At 34.1% G+C, this 25635-nt stretch overlaps 1 protein-coding gene across 1 annotated transcript in view; it reads left to right on the top strand.

Annotated features, from left to right (window-relative positions):
• The window catches only part of LOC149550991 (uncharacterized), a 57987-nt gene extending 32867 nt beyond the window's left edge, over window positions 1–25120 (top strand). The window contains exon 4 of the mRNA XM_089786551.1: window positions 24279–25120. Coding sequence (XP_089642677.1) covers window positions 24279–24811 — 533 coding nt within the window. The 3' untranslated portion in view covers window positions 24812–25120. The remainder of the gene's footprint in view (window positions 1–24278) is intronic.
• The last annotated feature ends 515 nt before the right edge of the window (window positions 25121–25635 follow it).

The following is a 25635-nucleotide window of genomic DNA, read 5'->3' on the forward strand; positions in this document are numbered from 1 at the left end:
TTAATATGATTTTATCAGTAGCATATCTCAGTAGAGTATATGGTTCTCCTTTGAAACAATAGACTCTCAAACAAGTGAAAGCTGGAAACTGCAAAAAGATAGCAACAAATTGATTTACTCAATTCCAAGCTTCATCTGATGCTCTCTTGATTATCAACTGTTTATTAAGCCGACACATGAAATGTCCAAAAAATGCATCTTGGGCTCTCCTATGGTGGTATTTGCTCTACAACAAGGTGATTTGATCATATATTTGTAAATAGGAACTTGAAGCCAATCTCCTTTGGTTGAAAGCCTTGAGAAAGATCCAATGGATGCAGCAATGTAGACCAAGTAGGAGTTTGTGTAAAATGGTGCTGAGGTTCCCACATTGAGCAACTGTTCACAAAGTGCGGTACTGATAAGTTCTCCCCAGAAGATAGTTTCTTCATTATCAAAGATCTAGAAAATGAATTTGTACATTCATGGGTCGAAGTCACTGGAATCTTTGAGACTGCATATCCTGCTAAGGAGAGTAATCAAGTCCTTGCCATTTTGGATTGAAGCTAGATCTACGAATGGTTTTGGGCCATCTTGAATTGTATACTTTTATATACTTCTGATAATTTGCCTTCTTCTCATTCCATAACTCCAAAGATGTCTCTTTTGACAAATCCACACACTTTGCATTTTGAGGAACTTTAAAGATCTATTCAATAACCTCTGGGTCAAGGCTAATGATGACCTTTCCATCTGCATCTTTGATTATCTTGGTCTTTGGACTGAAATGCCGTGCACATCCTAAGACAAATTCTGGTTCCAAGGCAGCCATAGGAAAAGTAGACACCAAATGAATATTGCTCTTCTTGATGTGTCTCATTTCATGATTTCAAGGTGCTTCGACTCTTTGTATGAAATTAGCCATGTCAACGTGTTTGATCTCCGTGTCAGAAACATTACCTAGAGGTGATGAAACTTGAGATGCAATCGCATGAGCTAACTCTTTGTCATATTGGTACTTCATCTTTTCTTTGGATTTCGTAGATGACTTTGCTGCTTCTTGCTTTGTTACCTTCTCTTCCTTTTCTGTGGTTGGCCTGATACAATAGGATCTAACACTAGCACTGCAATTGGACGAGACGGAGCTGTACCATTCTATAGTTAATTTGGATCTACTGGCAGCTTTGCAACTAAATATCAAACTGGAAGGGACGCCATCTTGACTTCCCTTGCCTCCTTTCCCTTTGCCTTAGCTGCCGTAGGTGAATCTATGGGAGGGCATGTCTTGTGCTGCAACATGAAAATTCCAAAATGTTAACACATCACTAGAGGATATCAATTCCATAAAGACGTTGATTATTGACTGACAACAATGGATCTATGAAGGACAATATGTTCGGAGTATGGATTCAAAAGGTCCTTTGTAATGACTTTGAATGGAAATGGTAAGCATATGTAAAGGGCTGAAATGAGATTCAAAGAGATGGAATATATGTGGGTGAAGGATGAGTCCTTATGTAAATGCTTTGAGGATGAAAGCTAGACATATGGGAATGCATGCAAATAAGAATTTTGGCTTTTAAAGAGTGACTTTTAGCTAAAATCAGGTTGTTTGGATGCAAACATATAATCATTGTTTTTATGTGAAAATGCAATGAGGTTCGGGGGATGAGAATGTATGTAAGTGAGAATGAAGAATGAGAATACATGTAAGTGCGGATGAAGAATGAGATTACATGTAAATGTAGATGAGGGATGAGATTACATGTAAATGCATACGGAGAATGGGATGCAATGTGCTGTGACATGTAATGATGGATGTGGAATGAGAAGATGCACTTGCATGAAAAGGTGAAAAGTAGAATGAAGTGAAATGATCTTGCGTTCTTGGGAAAGAACGTGCAACTTCTTCAAAAGAAGAAAAACAAAACAACAAGCAAATGACCAACAAACTAAACACAAAATGAATTGGTCTTTGACTCAAACATGACAAGAACAAAGTTGCCTCTCTCTCTCTCTCTCTCTCTCTCTCTCTCTCTCTCTCTCTCACTCATGCAAATTTTAATTTAGAACTTGGGGAAATTCTAAACACTAAAAAATGGAAGTTCTCTTATTTAAAATAAAAATTGCACTTTTCATGGCTCATCTTGGAACAAATGTACAAGGATGAATGGAAAGATGCAATGAAATAGCAAGATAAGTATGAATTGACGAGCAAAGTTGAAAATGTCTACTTACTTGGAGATCAAAGAGCCAAAGACTAATAGGTTTAAAGAATGAGTCTCCAAATTTGAATCTTTAACCAACTATTTTGATCTCCTCCTCAATTGCAAATAATGGATATTAATGAGCAATCAATGAGGCGTCTTTGTATGGATATGCCCAAAATGTGCTCTAAGACCCCCAATACACAAGGCGTTTTTGCAAAACACCAAACTCTTAGACGTTTTTTGCTTTTTTTTTGTTGTTGCACAAAACATGGTCTCAACATGCTATTACGTGAGTCATTTTTGGCATTAAATGGCAAAAACGTGTTAACCAACAACAATGACATGGATTGAAATGCCAACATGATTCCTCCTTGAGCAAAAACGTGACCAAAAATGCCCCAAATTTGGGTATTTTCACCAAAACATAGCTTCAAAATGCCATGAAATGAATAAGAATGCATTAAGAGGTAAAAATGACCCTAGTTGGAGAGATTTCATGCCATGGAAAGGGCAAATCTGAAGATTTTTAGCAAAAACATGCTCTTGGAGAGCAAGAACATGAATGTTTTGCACTTGGAAGTCCAAATCAGGCTCTTAAAATGTAGTTGTATGTGTTTCAAAGGAAAATTGCACTCTATAAGGGAGTTTGCATGTTTTAAATGGCATGAAACTTAGTGCAAATCGCATTTGGAGGGTGACTACATGTTTTAAAGAGGCCTTTAGATGCAAGTCGCATTCTAGGAGACCCATCACATGTTTTAAAATACATGCATTTACATGTTTGGAATAATTCAAAATAGCTTTCTAGTGCAAAATTGTGGTCTCTTGAGGCATTTACATGTAAACATGTAAATAGGTTGAAAAATATGTATATGCACAACTTAATTGATCAATTAAGCACATGTCTAATTGATTTTTGAGGAAATATCACTCAATTGGGTAAAAAATAACATTTACACTATATAGTTTAATTACTATGTGCAAATATCATTTCAAAAAGTAATATTTAACTTAGATGTCTTAAATAAAGAATAAAGTAACTCAAAATAAAATCAAACTATATAGTTAATAAAGTCACTTAAGTGAAAAATTTAAAAAACAATTCAACATGAAAATATAACATAAAGTGCACTATAGTCACTTAAGTGATAAAATAACTTAAAAACATAACATAAAGCGAATTTATGTTATATTTTTCAAAAAGTGAATGTCAACATGAAAATATAACATGATTTTTTAAATCATGCAATTGCATTTGGAGAGTCCACTTTTTGGGCACTTATTTGGTCATATCGTTTTATTGCCAAGTTCAATTAAGCCCTAAGATATATTGAATCAAAGGGAAAACTAAAAGCATGCTCTTGGCAAAATATGTGTAAGCTTTAGAGCATAAAAGTAATGTTTTGAAATCTGAAGCAAACTTAATGAGCCATCATTAAGACTAGACAATGTTTTGAATTTGGTTGTAGTGTTTGCTCCCTAAAAGGGAGAGAAAGTATTGTGAAATTCAAGAATCGTAAGAACTTTGAAACATTAAGAACAAATTAAGATAAAGACAAAAAAATGATGGTATAATTCTCAGAAGCTTTGTTTGGCCAAGTTAGGGTTTGGTTTGTGCTAATTCTTGGTTTGATGATAGCTTGCTTGTAATCTAGGAGCGTCCAATGTGGAAGAGAAATCTTGCATCACCCAAAGATATTGTCTAGTTTTTCACTAAGGACTATCTTTGGGTAGGGTTACTATTTTTGGGAAGTTTACTATTAATAAGTTCATTTGTGTACGGATTGTTCCAATTGTTTCTGTGGAGGTTCATTTTGGATATATAAGTCTTCCAGTAAAGTTTTGCGGCAAGATCAAGTTTGATTTTGAAGATATTTAAGGTTGATTTTAAAGATATTGAATTTTTTGTTTTGACATGGTAGTGCAAAAAGTTTGAACTTAGTTTTGAAGGGCTTAGAGGCTCCAAAAGGGGGTCAAACTCTACTGGTATGACACTTCACAATCTTATATTGTAGAGCGCTTTGAGAGGTTTCTAAAATGTGGTTATGGGCTTGATACACGGTTCACAAGATTTGGCCTCTAAAAGTTAAAAAGTGTATAATAAGGTTTCTAAAAAGATTTGCCCAAGAGTATATAGAAAATTTCTATCAAGTCCTTTTTAGAATGGGTCATTTTGATGCTGACAAAGATAATGTTGTTCATTACATAAATGGGTTGAGGCCGAGTATTCAAGAGAAGTTGATAATGGCAAGATTATATACCATTGAAGATGTATATCAATTTGCTTTGAGTATAGAAGAACAATTGAATAAGAAGTTTGAGAGCAAACAAAATGGATGAGGTCATGAATGGAAGCTTAGTCGATGGTCTTAAAGAGGCCGAAATGAAGATCATGTGAGAAGAATAGTGACTTTAGTAGTAGTCAAAATCAAAGGGAAATAATGCATGTCATCCTCGTGCTCAAAACAACAAGGAAGAGGAAGAAGACAAGGACAAGGAAGAGGAGGTTTTTGTGTAACATGTTTCTAGTACAAAGAGGAAAGACATTGAGCTTATAAGTGTCCCAACTTCAAGGGAGGACGAACAGGAGTCTAGAGAGCCATTTATGAGGTGCCCATGTAGATGAGGATGCCGAGTCTTCACATTTTGAAGATGCTGAAAGAGAAGAGGTTCTTGTTACTAGAAGAGCCTTACTAAATGATAAGATGGAACTTGAGCAAAAGAAGAATCTACTTCACACAAGATGTAAGTATAATGACAAAATATGCAATATCATTATTGATGGTTGTAGTGTTGATAACGTTGTTTCAAAGGAAATGGTTAGTAAATTGAAGTTAGAGAGATGGAAGCAATCAAATCCCTACCAAATTGCTTTGTTGTGGAAGGATCGCAAGGCTTTGGTAATTGAACAATGTTTGGTAAAGTTCAAAATTGGGAACTATCAAAATGAGGTATTTTGCGATATCATGCCTATGGATGTTTGTCATTTTTTGTTAGGGAGATTGTCGATTTGATTATCATGCAATACATGATGCGCATGCAGGTACATATTCTTTGACAAAGGATATAGTTCGACACAAGCTTAAGCCATTGAAGGAAACATAGGAAAGAATATTTTGTAATGTAAGAATATGTTTAGTTGATGGAAGGAAGTTTCTAGAAGGCATGGACCATATTTGATTTGCTTTGATTCCAAAAGATGATAAAGAGGAAGTAAAAGATGTACCTGTGGAAGTTGCAGATTTGTTGGATGTGTTTCAAGATATTGTATCTGATAATGTTCTTGATGAATTGCCACCAATAAGAAAGACTAGTCATCAAATGTACTTGATACTTGGAGCTAGTTTTCCAAGTAAGGCAGCCCATAAAAAGACTCCAACTGAACAAAGAGTTGTTGCACGAGGGGTTTATTCGAGAGAGTTTGTGTCCTTGTGTAGTACCATCAGAATTAGCACCAAAGAATAATGGAGAATGGAGGACATGTACAAATTCTCAGGCTATCAAATATGATTACTATCAAGTATATGTTCCCTTGCCAGGGATGGATAACATTATAGATTGTTTGAGTAGGGTTGAGTACTTCACAAGATAGATTTAAAGAGTAGATATCACCAAATTTGGATTAGAGAAGGAGATGAATGGAAAACAACCTTCAAGACAAAGTAGTGCGTGTATGAGTGGTTAGTCACGCCCTTTGGGCTAACCAACATTGCACACATTCATGTGGCTCATGAACAAGGTATTGAAAGAATTTTTGATTATTGTTTACTTTGATGATATTTTGATCTTAATTAAGACACTTGAAGAGCACGTAATGCATATTTGTAGGGTCTTTGAAAAGTAAAGGAAGGAGAAATTGTTGATTAACTTGAAGAAATGTAGTTTTGTGAAGGAGATAGTGTACTTGGGATTTGTTGTCTCAACAAATGGTCTTAAAATTGATCTAAAGAAAGTGAACGCTATCCTCGAATAGTCGACACCAAGTGGTGCTACTGAGGTAAGATCTTTCCATGGCTTTGTTGATAAGTTTGGATATGTTGCCATTGATGTCAACATGTTTAGAGGTACAATGAGGATTAGTTATTGTGGATGAGGAGTCACACATTTGAGGATATGATGTAGAGGTTGTCTACTTGGTCCATGTCAAGTTTTATGTGTTGACATGAAAGATTTGGGTGAGTTATGAGATCACATATGGTGACTAACTATATTCCTATCTGCTAGTGAAGTGATAGTCTCAAAGATTGTTTTAGTGAGAACACTTAGGTTGATATTTTTGATTGTGCATGTGGGAGCATAATTAGGACATGATGAGGTGTCCTCAACTCAAAAATTTTGTGATTCAAAGATCTACAAGGCAAATTTTTTGTTGTCAAAGAGTTAGTTGGTAGTTTCTTGAGGTATAAACACAAATGTTTCAAATGCAATGAATGGTGTGGATTTGATTTTTTGAGTGTCATTCATGATGCCTAAGGATGTTCTTCGATTGTGTTCTCGCTAAGTTGACGATCTACATCGATCATGGTGATGAGATTTGAAGTGTTTTTCAGTTGATGTTTTTTCGTGTGTTCTTTGTTGACATGATTGGAAAAATGTTGTAAGGTGGTGTTAAGATCTCAAGGTGTTTGATAAGGATCAAGCTATGTTTTGGTTGACAATATTTGATCAAAATTATTTGTTTTTGGTGCAGTGAATTGGAAATTTGGAAGTTAGTCTTTGTCGACCTAGTCCTTGATTAAGGTTGATGAATTAGGGCAAAGATCATGTGTGCACAAGTGTGTAGATGGTCATAGATGCCTGTTTGCTTGGAGAGCAATTATGTAGATCTAGAGAAGTTGAATCACTTATCTATAGGTGGGAGAGAGGATGTGAACGAAGATCTAATTGTACTTCATTGGAAATGACCTAGGCATAGGGTAGATGCCATTCTACTACAACTCGAAACTTATCAGATTATCGTCTAATTTGTTATTGTAAGACATTGAGTCCTCCTAGGGTTGTACCCTCTTGTAATTGAGTAGTGATCTCTAGGCATGTGCATTCCCTATTTGTAATAAGGCTATACTTATAACAAGAACTTAGTCTTATTGTGGGTTTAAGCCCCATCGTGGTTTTCACCCTAGTTTAGGTTTGCAATATAAAAATGCCTATGTTATGTGTTGTGGATGGTTTATGATTAGGGCATACTTGCTTTATTCATTATAAATTAGACATAAGGGTTTTATGCACAAGAGTTTCAAGATTAAGTTTTTTGAAGAGCTTGTGTTTTAGGAGTAACTATTACACCTCGCCCCCACTTGGTTGCTTGCTGCATTATTTACTACAATTGGTATCATAGCTTGGTTCCTTGAAGGAAGCCTAATAGCTTGAGGGAGATCCAACTATATGTTGTGCAAGAGTCTTATGATAGTTCATCTTAGATGCATTGATGAAGATTATCGGAACATTACCAAGCCATCTTACAATCCTCCTACAACCCCTATTACTCCACTAGAGATCATGATGCCAAAGTCAATATTAGGGCAATAGAAGCTTTGTTGATTGCCTAGACAAATGCTGAGATGACCAATATCATGGAATTGGAAATGATTAATGAGATATGAGAAAAGTTGCAAACTTGGTATGGAGACAAAGAAGTGAAGGTTGCCAAGTTGCAGAGCTTGAAAGAAAAGTATGAAGCCTTGAAGATGAGTGAAGATGAAAATATTTCCTCTTTTATGCTTATGGTAAATGATGTGGTGTATGCTATCAAATGTGTTGGAGGTACTTTGGAAGAAGATGAGATTATATAAAGGTGTCGAGTTCTTTACCCCTTGTCTATAGACATAAAGTTGCAACCATTGCAGAAATAAGAAGAACGACAAATGTAGCAAGAGACAAACTGGTTGGTAAGCTTATAACCTCTGAATTGAGTAAGTGTGGAGGTGCATTACGTAAGATTGAGACAACATTTAAAGCTAGTATACATGGGAAGGATATGCAAATTAGATCAGGGAGAAGGATCTACAAGAGAATGTCAAGATACGAGAAAGAGATGAGAGAGCTTGAAGGAGAGAGAGCTTCAAGAGTTGGAAGCACTGAGTGCAAGGATAGTACTTAAAGGTTCTGATAAGTACAAAGGAAGTAATCCTCATAAGTGTTTCTCATGCAATAAGATTCCTTGTAAATATGTGGAGTTTGAAATGTTTGGGTTGGAAGACTTAACATTGATGGGTACACCGATTGTGACATGATGCAAGTTGTGAAGATACGCTGAGTCCCCTAAAGTTAATTAGTCTAGATACAAATTTATGGTTTGTGGATAATTGTACTTAACTCATACAAGACATTTATCATCAATGCAATGTGTCTTGTGGCAAGATTTCAAGCAGATCCTAGACACAATCATTAGGTAGCAATGAAGAGGATATTCAAATATCTAAAAAGGATGGAAGACTTTGGGATGAGGTATCCAAGAAATGATTTCACCTTGTGTGTGTATACAAATGCATATTGGGCCAATAATGTTGATGATAGGAAAAACACAAGTGGTGACACTTTTGTTTTGGGAAGTTGATTGGTTTCTTGGATGGGTAAGAAGCAAAATTCAATTGTTTTATCTACTGTAGAGATCGAGTACATTGCTGCTGTTAGCAATTATATGTAAATAGCTTGGGCGAAGTAGATGTTATCAGATATCAAAATTATATATGAGGAGCCTATTCTCATACACTGTGATAATTCAAGTACTATAAAGATTTCAAAGAATATAGTGCAACATTGAAGGAAAAAACCTATATCAATTAAGTATTACTTTTTGAGACAAAGTGACTCAAAAGGAGGTGAGACTAGAGTATGTTCCTGCTAAGGAACAAGTAGTTGGTATCTTCACAAAGTCATTCCCTAAGGATACATTTGTGTATCTTAGAGGCAAGTTTGGGGTGATTGCCCCTCATGATTAGAACTAGGATGCATAATGTTGCATCAATCCATTGCACTTCATGAAGATATCTTTCAACTTCATCGGTGTTTCAGTGATTACTACTCAGGAGGGGGGGGGGGGGGTAATACGCATGGTAATTTAGTTGTTCAATTTTGATGTGTTTTTGACTTATATGGTTCACAAGATGTGTGTGCGTCTTTGCTATTAATGTCATAGGGGGAGAAGAGCATGTGAGAAACAAGTGATATACTTGTTCATAAGAAAGAGCTTTAGATCATTGTAATGTCCCCTTTTTGGGTCCATTACAATTATTGTCTTTTAATCAATCCTAATATTCATAGTAGTTATTTTAGTTATCAATTGAATTTATTATTTGGATTTGTGTAACGAAGACTATAGATGTTAGCCAAGTTGCTTGGATGCCATCTAAGGACTGTCAAAGTTTACAAGTCTAAGCATGTTTCACAAAGATTTACGGATCGCTAACCCCTACCATCTATTGGGTAAACTCCTAGATTGGATTTATACAAGCTTCTCCTTAATAACATAATACACTTCTTACCAAAAAACCAAATAATAATAAATATAAATAAATATATACATATTTTGTATATGTTATTAGTCCATATGTATACATATATAAAATAAAATTCATTTCATATTTAATTACATATAAACACACTAATTATTTATTTACGATTTAAAATTATTTCATAGTCATTATAAATTATTTCTTACTACAATTAAAACATTTTCATTTATTATAAGTCAATTTATATTTACTTTAATTCATTCTAGTCTTATATCTATAAGACAAACAATAAATAGGAATATGTTCTAATATACCTTTATGGGGGTTCTTAATTAAATTTACTTGCCTTTTTGGCACTTCCTATGTATAAACATAATGGTCTTATTTTAGTTTGAATTAGTGCTATTTACGTTGGATAGGTTTGCTTTAGTTCTAAATATATATTTTTCCTATTTAATGATTGCCTTTTACTTGCCACCATGACAATATGCATTTGAGCATTCCCATTGTATTTAAATTGCCTATACTTATGTAGATTGGTTCGTATAGATATAATTCTTAGGTCAAATCTAGGCCCTACCTTGCAGGTATTTGACTTGGTTCTATCCTTTTATATTTGTTAAACCTTCTTGTAATATAATGTGTTAGTAAAATTCGGCTAGTAAAAGTCATTGGTTTAAGTATATAATTTGTTCTATTACTTTTTGTTCAGTATTTGCCCGTTGGTGGGTCCTTATTCATATTGGAGAATGTGGTATATATACCACTGATACACTATGAAGGATTGTGTCTTTTGGCCCATTAGCCACTAATGTATATAATTGTTTAGATTATATATGGTTAGAATATAATTGATTTAGATTATAATACGATAGTATATAATTTTTTATTAATGAATGATTATTTTTTGTTTATTTAATGATCAATTGAATTAGTCCATTTAACTAATTTTTCCTTAATAATCATAAATAGTAAATATCATAATTGATGTTTAATCTTATAATCATTACGCTATTTTAATTATTTATTTAATTATTTCAACTATAGGTGTTGACTATTTAATATTGAATTTTATTATTTAGAGGGAGATACTACAATAAGGAGAAGAGTGCATATGTAAGGGGGAAAACCAATGGAGAGGAGTATTTCATCAAATTGGAATGGAAGCTTGCTTCCATGGAGATCATAAATAGAGAGATCCTAAAGGAAGATGAGTTAGAGAGACTCTAAAAGATAATGATGATTATTGTGGATACTATTGGTAGTATTATTGATTGCTGACCTTAGAGGAATCTGTGTTGGTTTTTGATTGCATTGCTTGTTTTTCTCATCACATGTTGCCATTAATGCTAGAGTGGGAGATTGTTGAGGAGTCTGGATTTGTTGTCATTGATGTCAACATGTTTGTTAATCTATTTGGCTAGTGGTGCAATGTTTTCAGAGGCATGGTGAGGATTGGTTACTGCAATGAGGAATCATCCTATGCCAAGTTTCAAGGGTTGACAGAAAGAATTGGGTGAGTTATGAGATCATAGAGGTTGATAGGCTATTTTCTTGTTTGCTAGTGAAGTGACAGAATCATAGAGATTGTTTTGGCGAGAACGCTTAGGTTGATACTTTTGAGTGCACACGTGGGTGTGTAATTAAGACATGGTGAGGAGTCCTCAACTCAAAAGGTTTGTGTTTCAGAGATCAATAGAGGTAGTTGACAATGTTCTTGAGGTTTAAGGATAAAATGTTGGCAAATCCAATGATTGGGGTAGATTTGATTGTTTATGATGTGTAAGGATGTTCTTGGATTGTGTTCCTACTGAGTTGGCGGTCTATATTGATCATGGTGATGAGATTTGAAGTGTTTTTCAATTGATGTTGGTTTTTCCTATGTTCTTGGCCACCATGATTGGAAAAATGTTTTATGATCGACCAATAAGATGTTATAAGGCAGTGTTATGATTTTGAGGTGTTTGATAAGGATCAAGCTATGTTTTGGATGACATACTTGATCAAAATTATTTATTTTTGGTGTGGTGAATTGGAATTTTAAAAGTTAGGCTTTGTAGACCTAGTTCTTGATAAAGGTGGATGAATTAGGGAAAAGATCACATGTGTGCAAGTGTATGGAGAGCAGTTGTGTAGATCTACAAAAGGTTGAATCACTCATTTGAAGGTGGTAGAGAAGATGTCAACATAGGTCTAATTGTACTTCATTGAAATTGACCTAGGCATAGGTAGATGCCAAGGTGGTGAATAGGAGTTTGAGAAATTTGTTGAGATGACTAGTAGGTGATAAATCAAAGGGGTGGGATTTGATTTTACCACAAGTAGAATTTCCATGCAATAATTTAGTCAATAAGAGCACTGGTAAATTGTTGTTTCACATTGTATATGGAAGTAGCTCCGTAAATTCTTCTGAGATGAGGAAGTTGGACAATAGAGAAAAGAGTTGTGTTGTGTTGTGTGTGTGTGGTTGGGTTCAAAAGGGGAGTACTCTTCATTAGTTTGTGGGTTTGGACTAGGCTTGAAATTTGACAGTCAACTCTCCTCATATGATTTTTTATAATGATAATTTGGACATTTAAATGCCTTTCAAATAACGATTTAAGAAAAATACCGATTTTCAAGCATGTTGATTAGCAATATATGCAAAAAATTCAAATTAACTAAGCAAGTTTATTAGGATTCAAAATTAATATAAATATATAATAAACAACATAAAATTTACTCATCAAATTTCAAAATTTATATGTTTTATTTATATAAGATTCTAATTTAATAAAACTATACAATATATTATGTAGAAACCTTAATCTGTGATAAAAATAATATAAATTAAACTCCATATGTTTAAAAGGATTCTGAATTAATATAAATATAATAATAAAAATATGTATATTTGCACACTAAAATTGTAAATCAGTAAAGCAAGTTTCTAAAATTCATATATTTTGTTTCAAAAAGATTTTAAATCGATATTAATATATAATAATAAAAATAGAAAAGTATATATTTTAAAATAATGGTATAAAATTGTGTTATATTTATGGTTTAATAAAAAATTAGTTGATTAATCCATACAGTCCAATAAATATTCAGCTTCTTATATATGATTCAAAAGTTAAAAATGGTCAATACAACCATTAAATTCTAGGGTTGGTTCGGATCACACCCAAATGGTTTGATCTTGCCAGACCCAATTTTGACTTCGGCCGGACCATGACAAACTTTTATAGAAAAGTGACGCCTATGCCTAACAAGTTTTTTCCAAGATATTTAATGAAATTTTAACATTTGGAAACCTATAAAGTGAATTTAAAATGACTTATGATGATGTCTTAATTTGTGTCCAAATAGATTGTTTTCTTCTGAGGTGGAGCAAATAGTTAGAATAATATCTCTATTTACTTAATGGTCAATAATATAATTAGTTAGTTTAAATTTCTTTCAGTCTAATTAGCTTAGGATGTTTCTTTTCTTGTTTTTAGTATTTAGTAGTTTCATTTAGAAATTTCATTACAATTGCTTATAAATGATTCCTCATTTTCTCAATAGTAACCATGCAATTACCAGTGTTTCATTTTGTTTCACATGATATTTGAGTGGGATTTTCCTAGTTAATTTTTTTGGTTTTTTTCCCTAAGCCATCTGTTGAAATTTTATGTTCTTGTTTTTCAAAAAACTGTACGTCTTTTGTGAGTTTTTCTCCTTGCAAATCGTGGGGATTTCTAGTTGTTTTTTGAGTCACATTTTAGTTTTCTTTTTACTTGCATGCATGTGTGATGACCACTTCACTTTTCTGTTCTTGATTTTGGTCGCCAGTGTTTTTTTTTTGTATAGAAGCTTTGGCTCTTTGTTTTTATGTGCCCTTTGTTCATGTCTTCTGTTGTGTTAGCCTTCAACAACTCTATATTTAGTGGTTTAATTTTGCATACACATGAAGTGTTTTGACCTTCGGTCTCCTTGCATGCTTGTATTTTCTCTTTATATGACGACTCTCTTTCTATGCTTGTGATTTTCCATGCTTGTTTCTAGCAACCAGTTTCTTGGTTTTGCTCAAAAGGGTGCAAATATTTGTGCCAAATCTAAGTTTTCTAATATGCACAACCCAAAAGTTTAAAGTTTTTGGATTTTTCATTGTTTGTGGCTAGGATTCATATTCGACCCTCTGATCTAATGCAATAATATCTCTATATAGTTAATGGTTGATAATGTAATTAGTTAGTTTAGATTTCTTTTAGTTTAGTTGGAATAGAGTTTCTATTTCTGTTTTCACTAATTAGTGTTTTCTTTTGGAGACTTTATCATTCTAATTGATTATAAACGATTCCTTAGTTTCTCAACAATAATCATGCACTTACCAATTTTTTATTTTGTTTCACATGTTCTTGCATGGGCTTTTATTGAGTTTCTTGTTCCTTGCATCTGCTCTTTTTTGCGTGAACGTTTTCTTGTTTTACCACATGTTAAGTCCATTTTACCATGTGAAGTCTAGTGTTTTACCACTTGAAGGTTTTTCATGTTACGATTTTTCTTGCCGTAGCGACAACCTATTGAGAAAAAGTTTGGTTGAGAAAGAGGGAGTTAGAGGGTTCGTTTATGATATTAGAATATCATAATATTTCTTTAATGGTCATCTTAGTTAGTCTTTAGTTTATTAGGTAGTTTCTATTTCTGTCTGTCTTTGTAAATCTGTATAAGGAGCTTTCACCTCCTTTGTTTATTACCACTACAATAACATTGATTTATCATAATATGGTAGTAGAGTAGGTTGATGGGATTCATAAAACTTTTGGCAGATTTTTTAAGAAAAAATTGAGTCTCTTTTTGATTTGAAATTTTTTCTAGATATTTGTATTTCGATTTTTAGAAATAAAAATCATTACAGTTATTTTATGAAACTTTTGTGGTTAGTCTTTGAAGTTTTTTGCTGGAAATCACAAGCCTGGTGAAGGGTTTTGATCTTGCAATTTCTCGGTTGCAGCAAAAGTCACTGTTTTTTTAGGGTTGCATGTTGCTTGCATGTGCTGGTTTACCATGCAAAGTCTTGTGTTTTGCATCTCTTAAAAACTTCTGATGGGTTTTCTTAATTTTTTCCCTTGAAAAACTTCTTATGGGTTTCTATAAAATTTCCCTTAAAAATTCTGATTTTGTAATTCCCAAAGTTGCATCATATTCCTTTGTGGGTTTATAATTTTTTCCTCAAAAATTATCTTGTGGGTTTTACCATTTTTCCTTAAAAAAATGAAGCTTTGTATTGTGTGGATTTTGATCAAATTTTCACCTAAGAAATTGTGTTGGGTTTTTTGTCAATTTTTCTCCTAAAAAATCATGGCTTTTGCAGTTTGTTTTGGGGCATCATGCACACCTACAAAGTTTGGAGGGTTTGGCAAGTTTCTTTGAAAATTGTGCTATTTGTTCTCAGTGTTTGTCTTTGTCTCTCGGGAAGAGTAGCTTCGTTATCCAACATGAGGTTGGATATTTTGTGATGATTTTTGGTCAAATTTTTTGCTGATTTTGGGAGGGTTAGTGGCAGACTTATCTCAGTGGTAGAGTCAGTGGCAGGCTTTTGTCTTTTGTTGCAAAGCATTTTGAAGAAGGTGACACCCTTCTCTATCTTTTTTTGGACGAATTTTGACTTCTTGGTCATTAACATTTTGTAAATTGAGGGAGGGTCTCAAGAGAAACAAAATGTTTAGAAATTTTTTTGACCAGAAGACAACAGTTGGTGACCATTAAGGGAGGGTATTAGAATATCATAATGTGTCTTTAATGATCATCTTAGTCTTTAGTTTATTAGGTAGTTTCTATTTCTGTCTTTAGTTCACGATTGTTTCTTCTAGAGACCCTCATAAAGAACAATTTATATGAAAGATAGAAGTTAAACATATGCATGATAGGGGTTTAGGCTAACTTTGCACAACAATTTAGAATTCATCAAAACACCATCGCATTCTCCATTGCAATCACAGCAATTTAACTAAATTAAATTTAAGAGAACAAGCAAGCACGAATGGCCAGGATGATCACAATAACCGATGGTCCAAATTGTGCCACATTAACCCTAGTTAGGTTAGGGCAAAGAAAAGGAATCTACATCAATGCAATAAGGAATCCACTACTATAGTGGGTAATAAATGCCCACTATGCATGCTCGTTCAGGAAGGGAGTGGGGTGCAATAAATGACCACTAAGAACACCCACTATGCATTAAATGCATCTATCATTGATTCCCCCTCTTGAAGGCATGGAATCGATCCAACACCGTCTCCAACTCTTTTGTACTGATGCTTGGTGTCGATTCTTGCTTGAATCCAAGAATTGCAACTGCTCCTTTTGCCTTTCCTAAACTTTCCTCCCAATCTAGTAGCAAGTCCTGAGTGGTGTGCATGGTATTTGAGAAGATGGAGAAGTTCTCAAAATCATCTCTTTCAAAAACTTACAGCTGAAAGAACTCCTCCAACTTGACTTTCAAATTGTTTGTTGTCATTCCATCCTCTACTAATCTTTGTGACAAGGATACCTCTTTCCCTTTCCTAATTCCTACACCTTCTGATGGAGTTCCTCTTTCTTCAATAGACCCTTCAGCTATTTGTCCTGGTGTTTCATCCCTGAGCGGTCATTTGTCAATTAATCTATATGTAAATTCATTTGCTGGCACTACTAGTTCAGTGAGTTTATGCTCAATCCACAACTTTGTAAAATCCAAGATTGGCTTTGAAAGAGCATCCATTTCTTTGACCTCTTTCTTTTTCCAATCATATGGATGAACTGTCATTTCTAGATTGAATCCTTTTCGCATCACATTTGGACCCTCCTCCATCTGATTAGGAACTTGGAATATGTTGTATGCTCTAACAATGCTCAATGGCAATCTTGAATGCTTCCTCTTTCTAATCTCGTGCTCATCTGCAACAGTTACCCAAAAAATCCTTAAGGTAAACTTTATGTTGGTAGTTTGATACCACTACTGATGTGATCTTCTTGTAGGGATCAAAACTGGACCTTTTTAGATAAAGTGGAAGACAAAAGAAGTGGAGCTCATCTGATGATCTCTCTGTTGCCTTTAGACATGGGTACATCTCAGTTTAACCTTCTCCTATGGAAATTGGGAACTGCAATCCCAACTTCCTCTTCCCTTTTTGAATCTTGCCATAGACAGTGAGTTGTCGAGTAAGCTCTAACAAGACCATCTTATCCGTTGGGTACCTGGGAAGTTTGTACGGCTCCATGGAAAATCCTTGAACCCGAATGTATGAAAAGCTAGGAAATTGAACGAACCAAGCACCATAATCTTCCACCAACTTCATCGTGCCAACTGACAATCTCATATGTAGTCTCTTTTGCAGTGTTCTAACTATACACATGGCAAAGACATCATTAACTCTTACATAATCATCCCTAGAGTACAAATGCAATTACGGGTAGCATTCGTGAACTTTCAAGTGTTGGGTTCCACTCCCAATTGGTCCTTTGCATCTTAGTCCATCATAATTCACCCTTTGTTGCTAGCTTATAGGCAAGGTAAGAGCTCATGTAAAACTTTCTTGTGTGCTCGTGATTCATCAATTGTTCTTTTAGGTTATCACTTATGAGTCCAGCCCAATCTATCCTATCACCTTCTTTTGCCACTTGCTCAACAAAATACCACATCCAAGATTTAAATTTATAGGAATGAGGCATGACAAAAATGCGACCAAGCATCATGATCATGTTGTGATACTCCTATTGCAAGTCAAGCCATACAAGCTCCTTAGGAATCTTGGAATAATGTGATCTATTCTTTTTTAAACATCTCTTGCTGATTATTTATTCATAGAATTGAATAACAACAATGTAGATTCTTAGTGCCTGCTCCTGTGTTTTCGTCACCATTCTTGGGTGTGAAGGAATTCCAAATGCTTTAGATATGGATGCTGGAGAAAACTTTGCAAGAATATTTTGGTCTGGATCTTTCATTGTTCTATCCCTAGGACTATAGTGCTTGGCACATTCCACAATAAACTTTGGATGCTAAAAGGTGGGAGGGAAACTAGCCACAACAACAATTCCACTTCTCATGATCCTAGTGGTCAAGTGTGTAGGATGATGGTCGTTGTATCTAAACTTTCTTCGATTGAATTCTTTCAAATCAAGGCCACCAAGGCTTGTATCTCCAATTTTTGACCACTTTGACATGATTTTTGATTTGGGGTAGAATCCTCTCTTTTCATTCTTTATCAGTTGTTCCCACGTCTCTCCTATTCCTCGAGGTTCTAGCATTCCTTTATCCTGCAAAATAGAAAATGGTCGTATGTAAGAATGCGCCAAAAACATTAAAAGAAGAGATAATTCCTCCAAAAGACGAAGATTTTGGAACTTTATCAAGATTTCTAGATCTTTCTCCTCAAGATTGACTCTTCACGCTTTTCTCAAGAAACATGTAAATTTCTCCAACTTATTGAACGAGTTCCTTTCTAATGAAGTTCAAAATCCTCTTTCACAAATTCCAAGCAAATTCCTTCTCTCCTCAATGATCACAAAAATTTCTTCAAAAATCCTTCTCAGAAACTTCCTAAATTTCACTCTTTTCTTTCCTCAATTTACTCTTCAAATTTTGTGTAAGAAGGAATGAATGAATTGGTTTCTTATATAAGCCATCTTTCCGAAAAAGTTGCCTTTAAAGTTGTAGGCTAAAATCATGTAGTTGCTTTACTTAGTCACCCAGATTCCAATTTTTGTGCCACTTGTCGCTTTTTCTCCTGTTTTTCAAGAAGCTTCCAATTTGATTCCATTCACATCATGATGAAGCTATATAATTTATTTATCCAATTTGAATTGTTTTGGAATTTAATTAATTAAAAAAAAAATCAATATTTAATTAATTTTCTCGATTTAAATGCAAAAAAAATCAATTTAAATCCAAAAAACTTCCTGAAAGAAAATCACTTTTAAATCCAACCTTTTCATCATTCACGAATTTCTCCAACTTCTGCTTTTTCCAATTTCGATTGATTCTACACTATTTTGCTTCTTCCGCATATATCAAAATTTCCAACCTTTTGCAAGATTGATTTTTTCTAATTTTCCAAATATTCAGTTTTCTGCCTGTTTGGATTTCACAATTTTTCACACATTGGAATTTTCACTACATTTTGGATTTTTCCATGACTTGCATTTGTCTGAGATTTTTATGAAATATTCAACTTATTTGAATTTTTCCAAGTTTTTGAAACTTTTCCAAATTTCCGAAATTTCGCAACTTTTCCCATTTTGATTTCAAAATTCTCACACTTTTGGATTTTTTAATTTCTCTCAAATTTTCAGCTTTTGGATTATATATTTCTTCCAAATTTTGTTTTCCAAGTTTTCAACTTTTGTACTTTTCAACATGGAATTTGGGATGAGAAATACTTCTTTTGGAACACTTTCTGTGATGGGGTATAAACAAAATCATCAAAGTGGAAAGGGGGGTTTATACTTGCAGCGGATTTTATCCATTTGACCACTCCTTTGGATACTTTCCCTAACCTTTCATCATATTCATTGGCTAGGTGGATTTCACACTTGAAAAAGGGTCTCGAGTGGGAATTTAACCACAGATTTTGCCCAACATTGTGTATATCAAAAACATCATAACATATCAAGATTTTGAAGACTCAAAATTGGCAAGAGAGTACTATAATAATTGGTTTCCAGAGATTGCAAAAAGTCTGTAGCAAATAATTCATCATTCCAGCCTGCAAGGACATATTCTATAGGTGTATTATCAATAGAGCCTGTTTAATCTTCATGGTCATTTCTAGCAGTGGCATAATTCTGAGTATCATTGGAGATGTTTAAATCTTTTATCACCTTCTCCAACTGGAGTAAATCAGCAGGATCCATCATGTCTTTGTAATGATCCAGATATTGAAAAGCTTTGACTTCTTCTTTGTGGATGAGTAGTATACCTTCCTGAACTAGCATCATAAATTGAGCCATAGAGATCTCCAAGGAAAGAGATACCTGTGGCATTATAAGAAAATGGACGTGACTTTGAAATATTGTTTATTATTGATATACAAATGCATGTACATTTAGTAATTTACAATCTATGAAGAAATGGAAGCATTATTTGTTGGGAAATGAGACAGTTGTTCATACTAACCGTAAATCTTTTCAATTATTTAAAGAAAGAAGAAAATTGCAACAAGCAAGGCCTTGCAAATGGATGGGATTTCTTTAGCAAGTAGTTTGGTGAGTATGTGCAAGACGAAGCACAAATATAGTGGGGGGTGTATTGCTAGACCACTAATCTCAAAGTGAATCCCAGTTTTATCGTAGTTTCACAACTTGATTCTTTCAATCAAGCTTCATAAGAGTAAGCAAGTGCTTAATATATATGTTTTAGGGAGATATTAGCTTTTAAGGATAACAGAAATAGATGTCGAAGAGGAGCTATTTTTTCTTATTGAAAATGGGGTATTCTACAAATTTACAAAGGGAAGAACATAATTCTATAGTTATGGGAAGTAGGTTGTACATGTCTTTACTAGTACCAAGCTCAAAAGAAGCATATTCTAACCTTCCATCCTAATGGGCAAGTGAAAGTTGTGGGTAGAATGTTAATACAATTGATAAACACTATAACAGAATTATCCAAGGATAGGCATCTTCAGCTTACAACCCTATCTTATGATAGGGCAGTTTATAGCCATTACTAATTGACTTCTTTAAGAAAATTTGGGCAATTATCCTACTACCATTGGATGTTACATTGGGACATCAAAGAGAAGGCTATGAACTAGATTTAGATGCAATACGCCCTGCAAAGTCATTTTAGAGATTAAACAAATCCATCACAAAGTTTTGGATTAGTTAAGCTATGGATAAGGCTGGGTGTGAACTTTATTGACAAGTAAATATTATGAGGGTTAGAGTAAAGGTGTGGCTGTAGTTGAGTAAAGAGAGTCGTTAAGGCGAAGATGGGAAGCTCAAACCCCTAAGATATGGACCTTTCACCCTCTTGTAAAAGGTTGGAGAGAATGGTATTTTACTGGAGTTAAATTCTTTAAGATATGGCATTTCATTGTCTTGTACTAGGTTGTAGAGAATGCTTTTAAGCTGGAACTATTTTCATTCACGAGGATGAACTCAATAGTCAATTGTAAAATCATACATTCATGTGTTAGAAGAACAATAGGAAATAGTAATAAGGTAGATATGGATAATAATAATTTGTACAGTTAACTTAAATCTAATAAGATGAATAACTAATCCCTTTAGGGGACATTACAATCCAAACCCCAATTGATAAGTTTAGGATAAATTAAAGTAGGTCTTAAAAGGGGACATTACATCAGTGCCAAGAGATGCAAGCATTGAGTAAAAATGTGTTGAATCCAAAATTGTAGCATTGACATGATGCCATTACACGAGGATTCCATCTATTAAAAGCCAGTCAATCAGCATTCAAAATCAGCACCTAGTTTATGAAATATAGTAAATTAAAATATCAGAAAGGGAGGTGCTACCCTATCCTGATTGGCTAGATCTACAGATTTAAAGCAGGTGACATTTTCTTTAGGCTATTTTGTAGTGTTTATTGTCTCTCAAAAAAAGAACGGTTGGATTTCCTATAAAGCATATTTTATTATTATTTGAGCCTTAAAATCTGCCTTTGGATGCCTAAAATTGTAGTATAATTGAACACACTGTATCAAAGAATAATGGATTTAGATATATGTTGTAAAGTGTGTGATTTTGAAAGTGGGACTCGAGTCATTGTTATTTTACGCAGTGAAAGATAGTCAATGCTAAGCTTAAGCATCGGAACTTGTCCAAGTGTAATTCAACAATTGTTAAATCCGCACATGTAATTTCTTGAAATAAATTGAACAGACTGTTTTTTGTCAGACTTTACATTGACAAATTGTCTATGCGAATTATAGCGTTGAAGGCAGTCGAATTAATCCTTCATGAAATTGTGTGGTGTGCATGATTTAATCATTTTCTGTTGATGTTGGTCTTTGATTTAGCTTGCAGTCAACATCCATGGTGTTATTTCATTAAAACTTTGTTTACAACTGAGTACTGATCTCTAATTATCTGATGGAAAGTTGTGTTTCTCATGTTGCAAGTCGTGATTATCAGAAGCATTTACATCCATGGCATAAACATTGCCAATTAATTATTTATATTAAACACAAAACACTCATAGTGTGTATAGTTGTATATTTTTTTAGTTATATGTTTGTTTGTATCTCAGAGAGCTTCCATAAGAATGATTTTGTTGTACACAGTAATGCATTTTATAATAGTTATATATAATTCTTCCAAAACCTCCATTGAAAAGACGTATTGTGTGCTTACGAACGAATTCTATCAGTTTTAGTTGTACTTAAACCTCAGGGGTGAATAACAGTTCTACCATACACATTTTGTGTTGCCTCAAGAATCAAAAGAGATAAATTTAAATGTCAACTTCTTGTTGCTTGTCATGATCCTTAAGAAAGCATTGAAAGACTACTAGTACTCACTGGAAATGAGATATTATTTTTTCTTGTATAAGCAAGGCGAGGAGCATAACCAAGCACAATGATGCATGTTTTTGTGCAATAGTTGGATTTGGGCAAGTATTTATATTTTGTGTGCATAATCTATCAATTTATATGCTGACTTTGACAAAAATACATAACTCTATGGACATCAAGATGGACATTTTTCAGGAAAGTTAACAATAGATCTACACATAAATGCACCAATTTAAATTACTTCAACAAAGAAGATAGTAAATCTAGACCCTTTTGTGATTATGTACCAACCTAATGATTCTGTTTCTCAGCATGTGTTTGTTTGATTTGTGCATACTAGGAATATATTTGCTGGCCTATGGGCATCTCAGACATTTTGTTCATACCAGATACACAAATTTTGTTTTTTGAAATATAGACAAATGAATTACTTTCTATTTGGGCATCCACTATTCATCTAATCTTCAGCAGGAAAATTTGCAATCTTTATTTATGGGCATCCACTATTCATCTGATCTTCAGCAGGAAAATTTGCAATCTTTATTTATTGATTTAAAATTTTATGTATTACTTTCTTTTCCCTGACAAGAAAATGGAGTTAATTTTATGTATTATTTTCTTTTCCCTGACAAGAAAACAGAGTTACAATTACTTATAATTTTATGCTCTATATTTGCTCTGTTATAAATCATTATGCCTGGGAATACTTGCAGATGTGATTTTAGTCTTGAGACTCTAGGATAAAGAATGGCATTAGTTACATATACATACTCTTATATTTTACATCACCTGGGGATCCAAAATATTGATGCCAAAGTCTGTTCCAGGTAATAAAGACACCAACTTCCTTGCTTTTGGGTAGAGCTTCACAATTTTTAATGCTTACTAAGACAGTTTTTGTAGGCATGTTAATGTACACAGTTTTGACTTTAGCCTTTTCTTGTATTCTATTATAGTTATTTGATGATCCAAGTTGGATTCAAAGTAATTTTTTCATAACTACAAAGGTCTGTTACCGGATTTGCATCAAGCAGCCTGGGTTCGGGTCCAGGTTTGCTTGGGTCCAGATTTCGGACTGTGGGTCCGTCCGGGTCCTTGCTGGCACGAATCTGGGCAAACGCAGGAGGACCCGGCAGCAGTAGGGTCCAAAAAATGCAATAAAACAATTTAAAATAATGTTTTTTTCAATATTGTTTTATATAAGCCTAAAGGAGCCTAATAAAAAACATTTCACTCATCTAATTTCTCATTTGCTCTCTCATTTTGGTGTGCCCAATTTGCAAGTTTTAAGAGAAGATTGTGGAGATTGTTTGTTCCAATGATGAGGATTTAGATATAGTTGCAGCCGGGGATGAAACCATTGATCCCTTATGGTTTGATGACCCATTTGACCCATGAAGGGCATTTGATATTATGACCGTTGATAAACTATTAAACATCTGCCATTTATCATTATGTTTCAAACCTTATTATTTGATGAACTACTTCTATGTTTTGAAATTTAATTTTGCAATCTAGTAATTCAATGTATGCTTTTCTTTACAATCACGAACATAGATTAATGAGCAAGTATTTAATGTTTGTCTTTGACATTTGGCATTGATCAATGATCAAGCAACATATATTCATACTATGAAATGACTAAGTTTTGCAATTATGCACATTTTGCTAATTTTTTTTTGTATATATACTCACGAACCCACCCATGAACCACAGGGGGAATTCGTTTTTTGTCTGAACTCACGAACCCAAACCCGTCCTCGAACTTGAATCGGTAACTTAGCTATATATTAGGGAATGTTGTTAACTTTTTTGGAAGCATTGGTGTGCCTAATGGATGAATGAAATTCAAGCGAAGTTTCTTTTGGGGAAAGAAATTCAGAAACTAATGACAATTCAGTTGTTTTTTGAACAATGTGTGATGATAATTCTTCCCTTTAATAGTTCAAAGGTAATCAATGTCAAAGATATGTTGTCTGAGGATACGAGTTTTAATGTGAAAGAAAATACTCACTTTGCTGAAGCCTTCAACATAAACAATTTTTCCTAAAAAGTCCAGTTGTAATGAGGACGTTCTTTGAATATGACGCAGCATAATACCTTAATTGTCATGTACATTGAAGAGTTTTTCTCTCTTCTAAATGCAGGTGATATCTTACACCAAGAAAATTCTCTCGTCTGTACCCGAGGTGACATGAATGAAGGATCTGAAGTATTATCCAAGAGTCTATTTACATCAAGCAAAAGGCGTTCTTGTCGTCTGCAATCAAGAGGTGTTACACATGATGTATGTTCAAAAAAGGAAACTGCAAATATTCTCGATCAATTCCAGCAAAAAGAATCCATTTCAGAAGATATTAGCACTCATTCTGATTTGCAAAATGTACCTGCTAAGTTCAGAATTTTAGAATTTGAGAACAGGATTTACCAGGCGCTTCACATCTTAAGACAGTCTCAGGAAAGAGAATACAAGATTGTGCAAGAGAAACTATTTGCTCAGAAAGACTTGGTTCTTGCTCTATTCCAACAAGCGGACAAGGCACACAGTAAATTCAAAAAGAATACTGCTTCCATTGAAAAGGCTGCTCTGAAAGAACATGAAAAACTTGTGCATATGCTGGGAATTCCGGATAGGTTTGGCAGCACCTCGACAGGGTTATTTAATGGTTCTTCAGAATAAGACGAGGAAGTTATTGGAAATTCTATAAATGTGTATCTAATTTTATTTTTTGCCCTCTTAGGGGTAAAGAAGTTTTGTGCTTGTATAGAAGCGGTTCTTTTCTTACCTTACACAAACTAACAGGGAATCATAATGTCATCAAATGTTGAGAAATTTTTGATCCAATTTTCTTTTCTTAGTGAAATTGGAGTATACTACTGAATCGGCGACAGTTCAGTACTTGATAAATTGTTTATTCATTTCCGGCTAAGATTGCCAACTTACTTATAGACACTGGATAATAACAAAACCTTTCTTTTATGAACTTCATTATGAGTTGCATACCTCCTAGTTGCAGTGTTGCGTTCTATGCAAGTTTACATGTTTGTTAAATATGGGCAGATCTTTCAATGCACCTACTAATGCAAGAGAGAAATTTGAGTCATTACAAGAGCGATTTTTAATCCTTTTTAACAACTAGTGCTTTATATGAAGTGTCCAAACCTTAAACTTGGAAGCATTGGAAACTATTTAAGAGGGAGTAACCTAAATGAATAAACTCACGACAACTTGGTGGATGCAAGCCTAGTTAATAAACTTAATCCTGAATGAGAGTGGTCATCAGTAAAACATACTGAAATCAGAGCATTAGTATGCATTATATTTTGGAGCACAAGAAGGGTTAACATCTTCATCTTTAAACATAAACATTCCTTTGGGTTAGCCTGCACGGGTAGCAGAGTTGGCTGGAACCTATAGTCTCAGGTTAACTCATGCTCCTTGGGTTAAGAGGCGACAGATATTTCGGTCAGCTGATCTCATCAATGGGGGACTAGTCTTGCCCT

Source organism: Cupressus sempervirens, chromosome 6, assembly GCF_028749045.1.
Source record: "Cupressus sempervirens isolate cs-2001-9-10 chromosome 6, ASM2874904v1, whole genome shotgun sequence".
Lineage (NCBI taxonomy): Eukaryota > Viridiplantae > Streptophyta > Pinopsida > Cupressales > Cupressaceae > Cupressus > Cupressus sempervirens.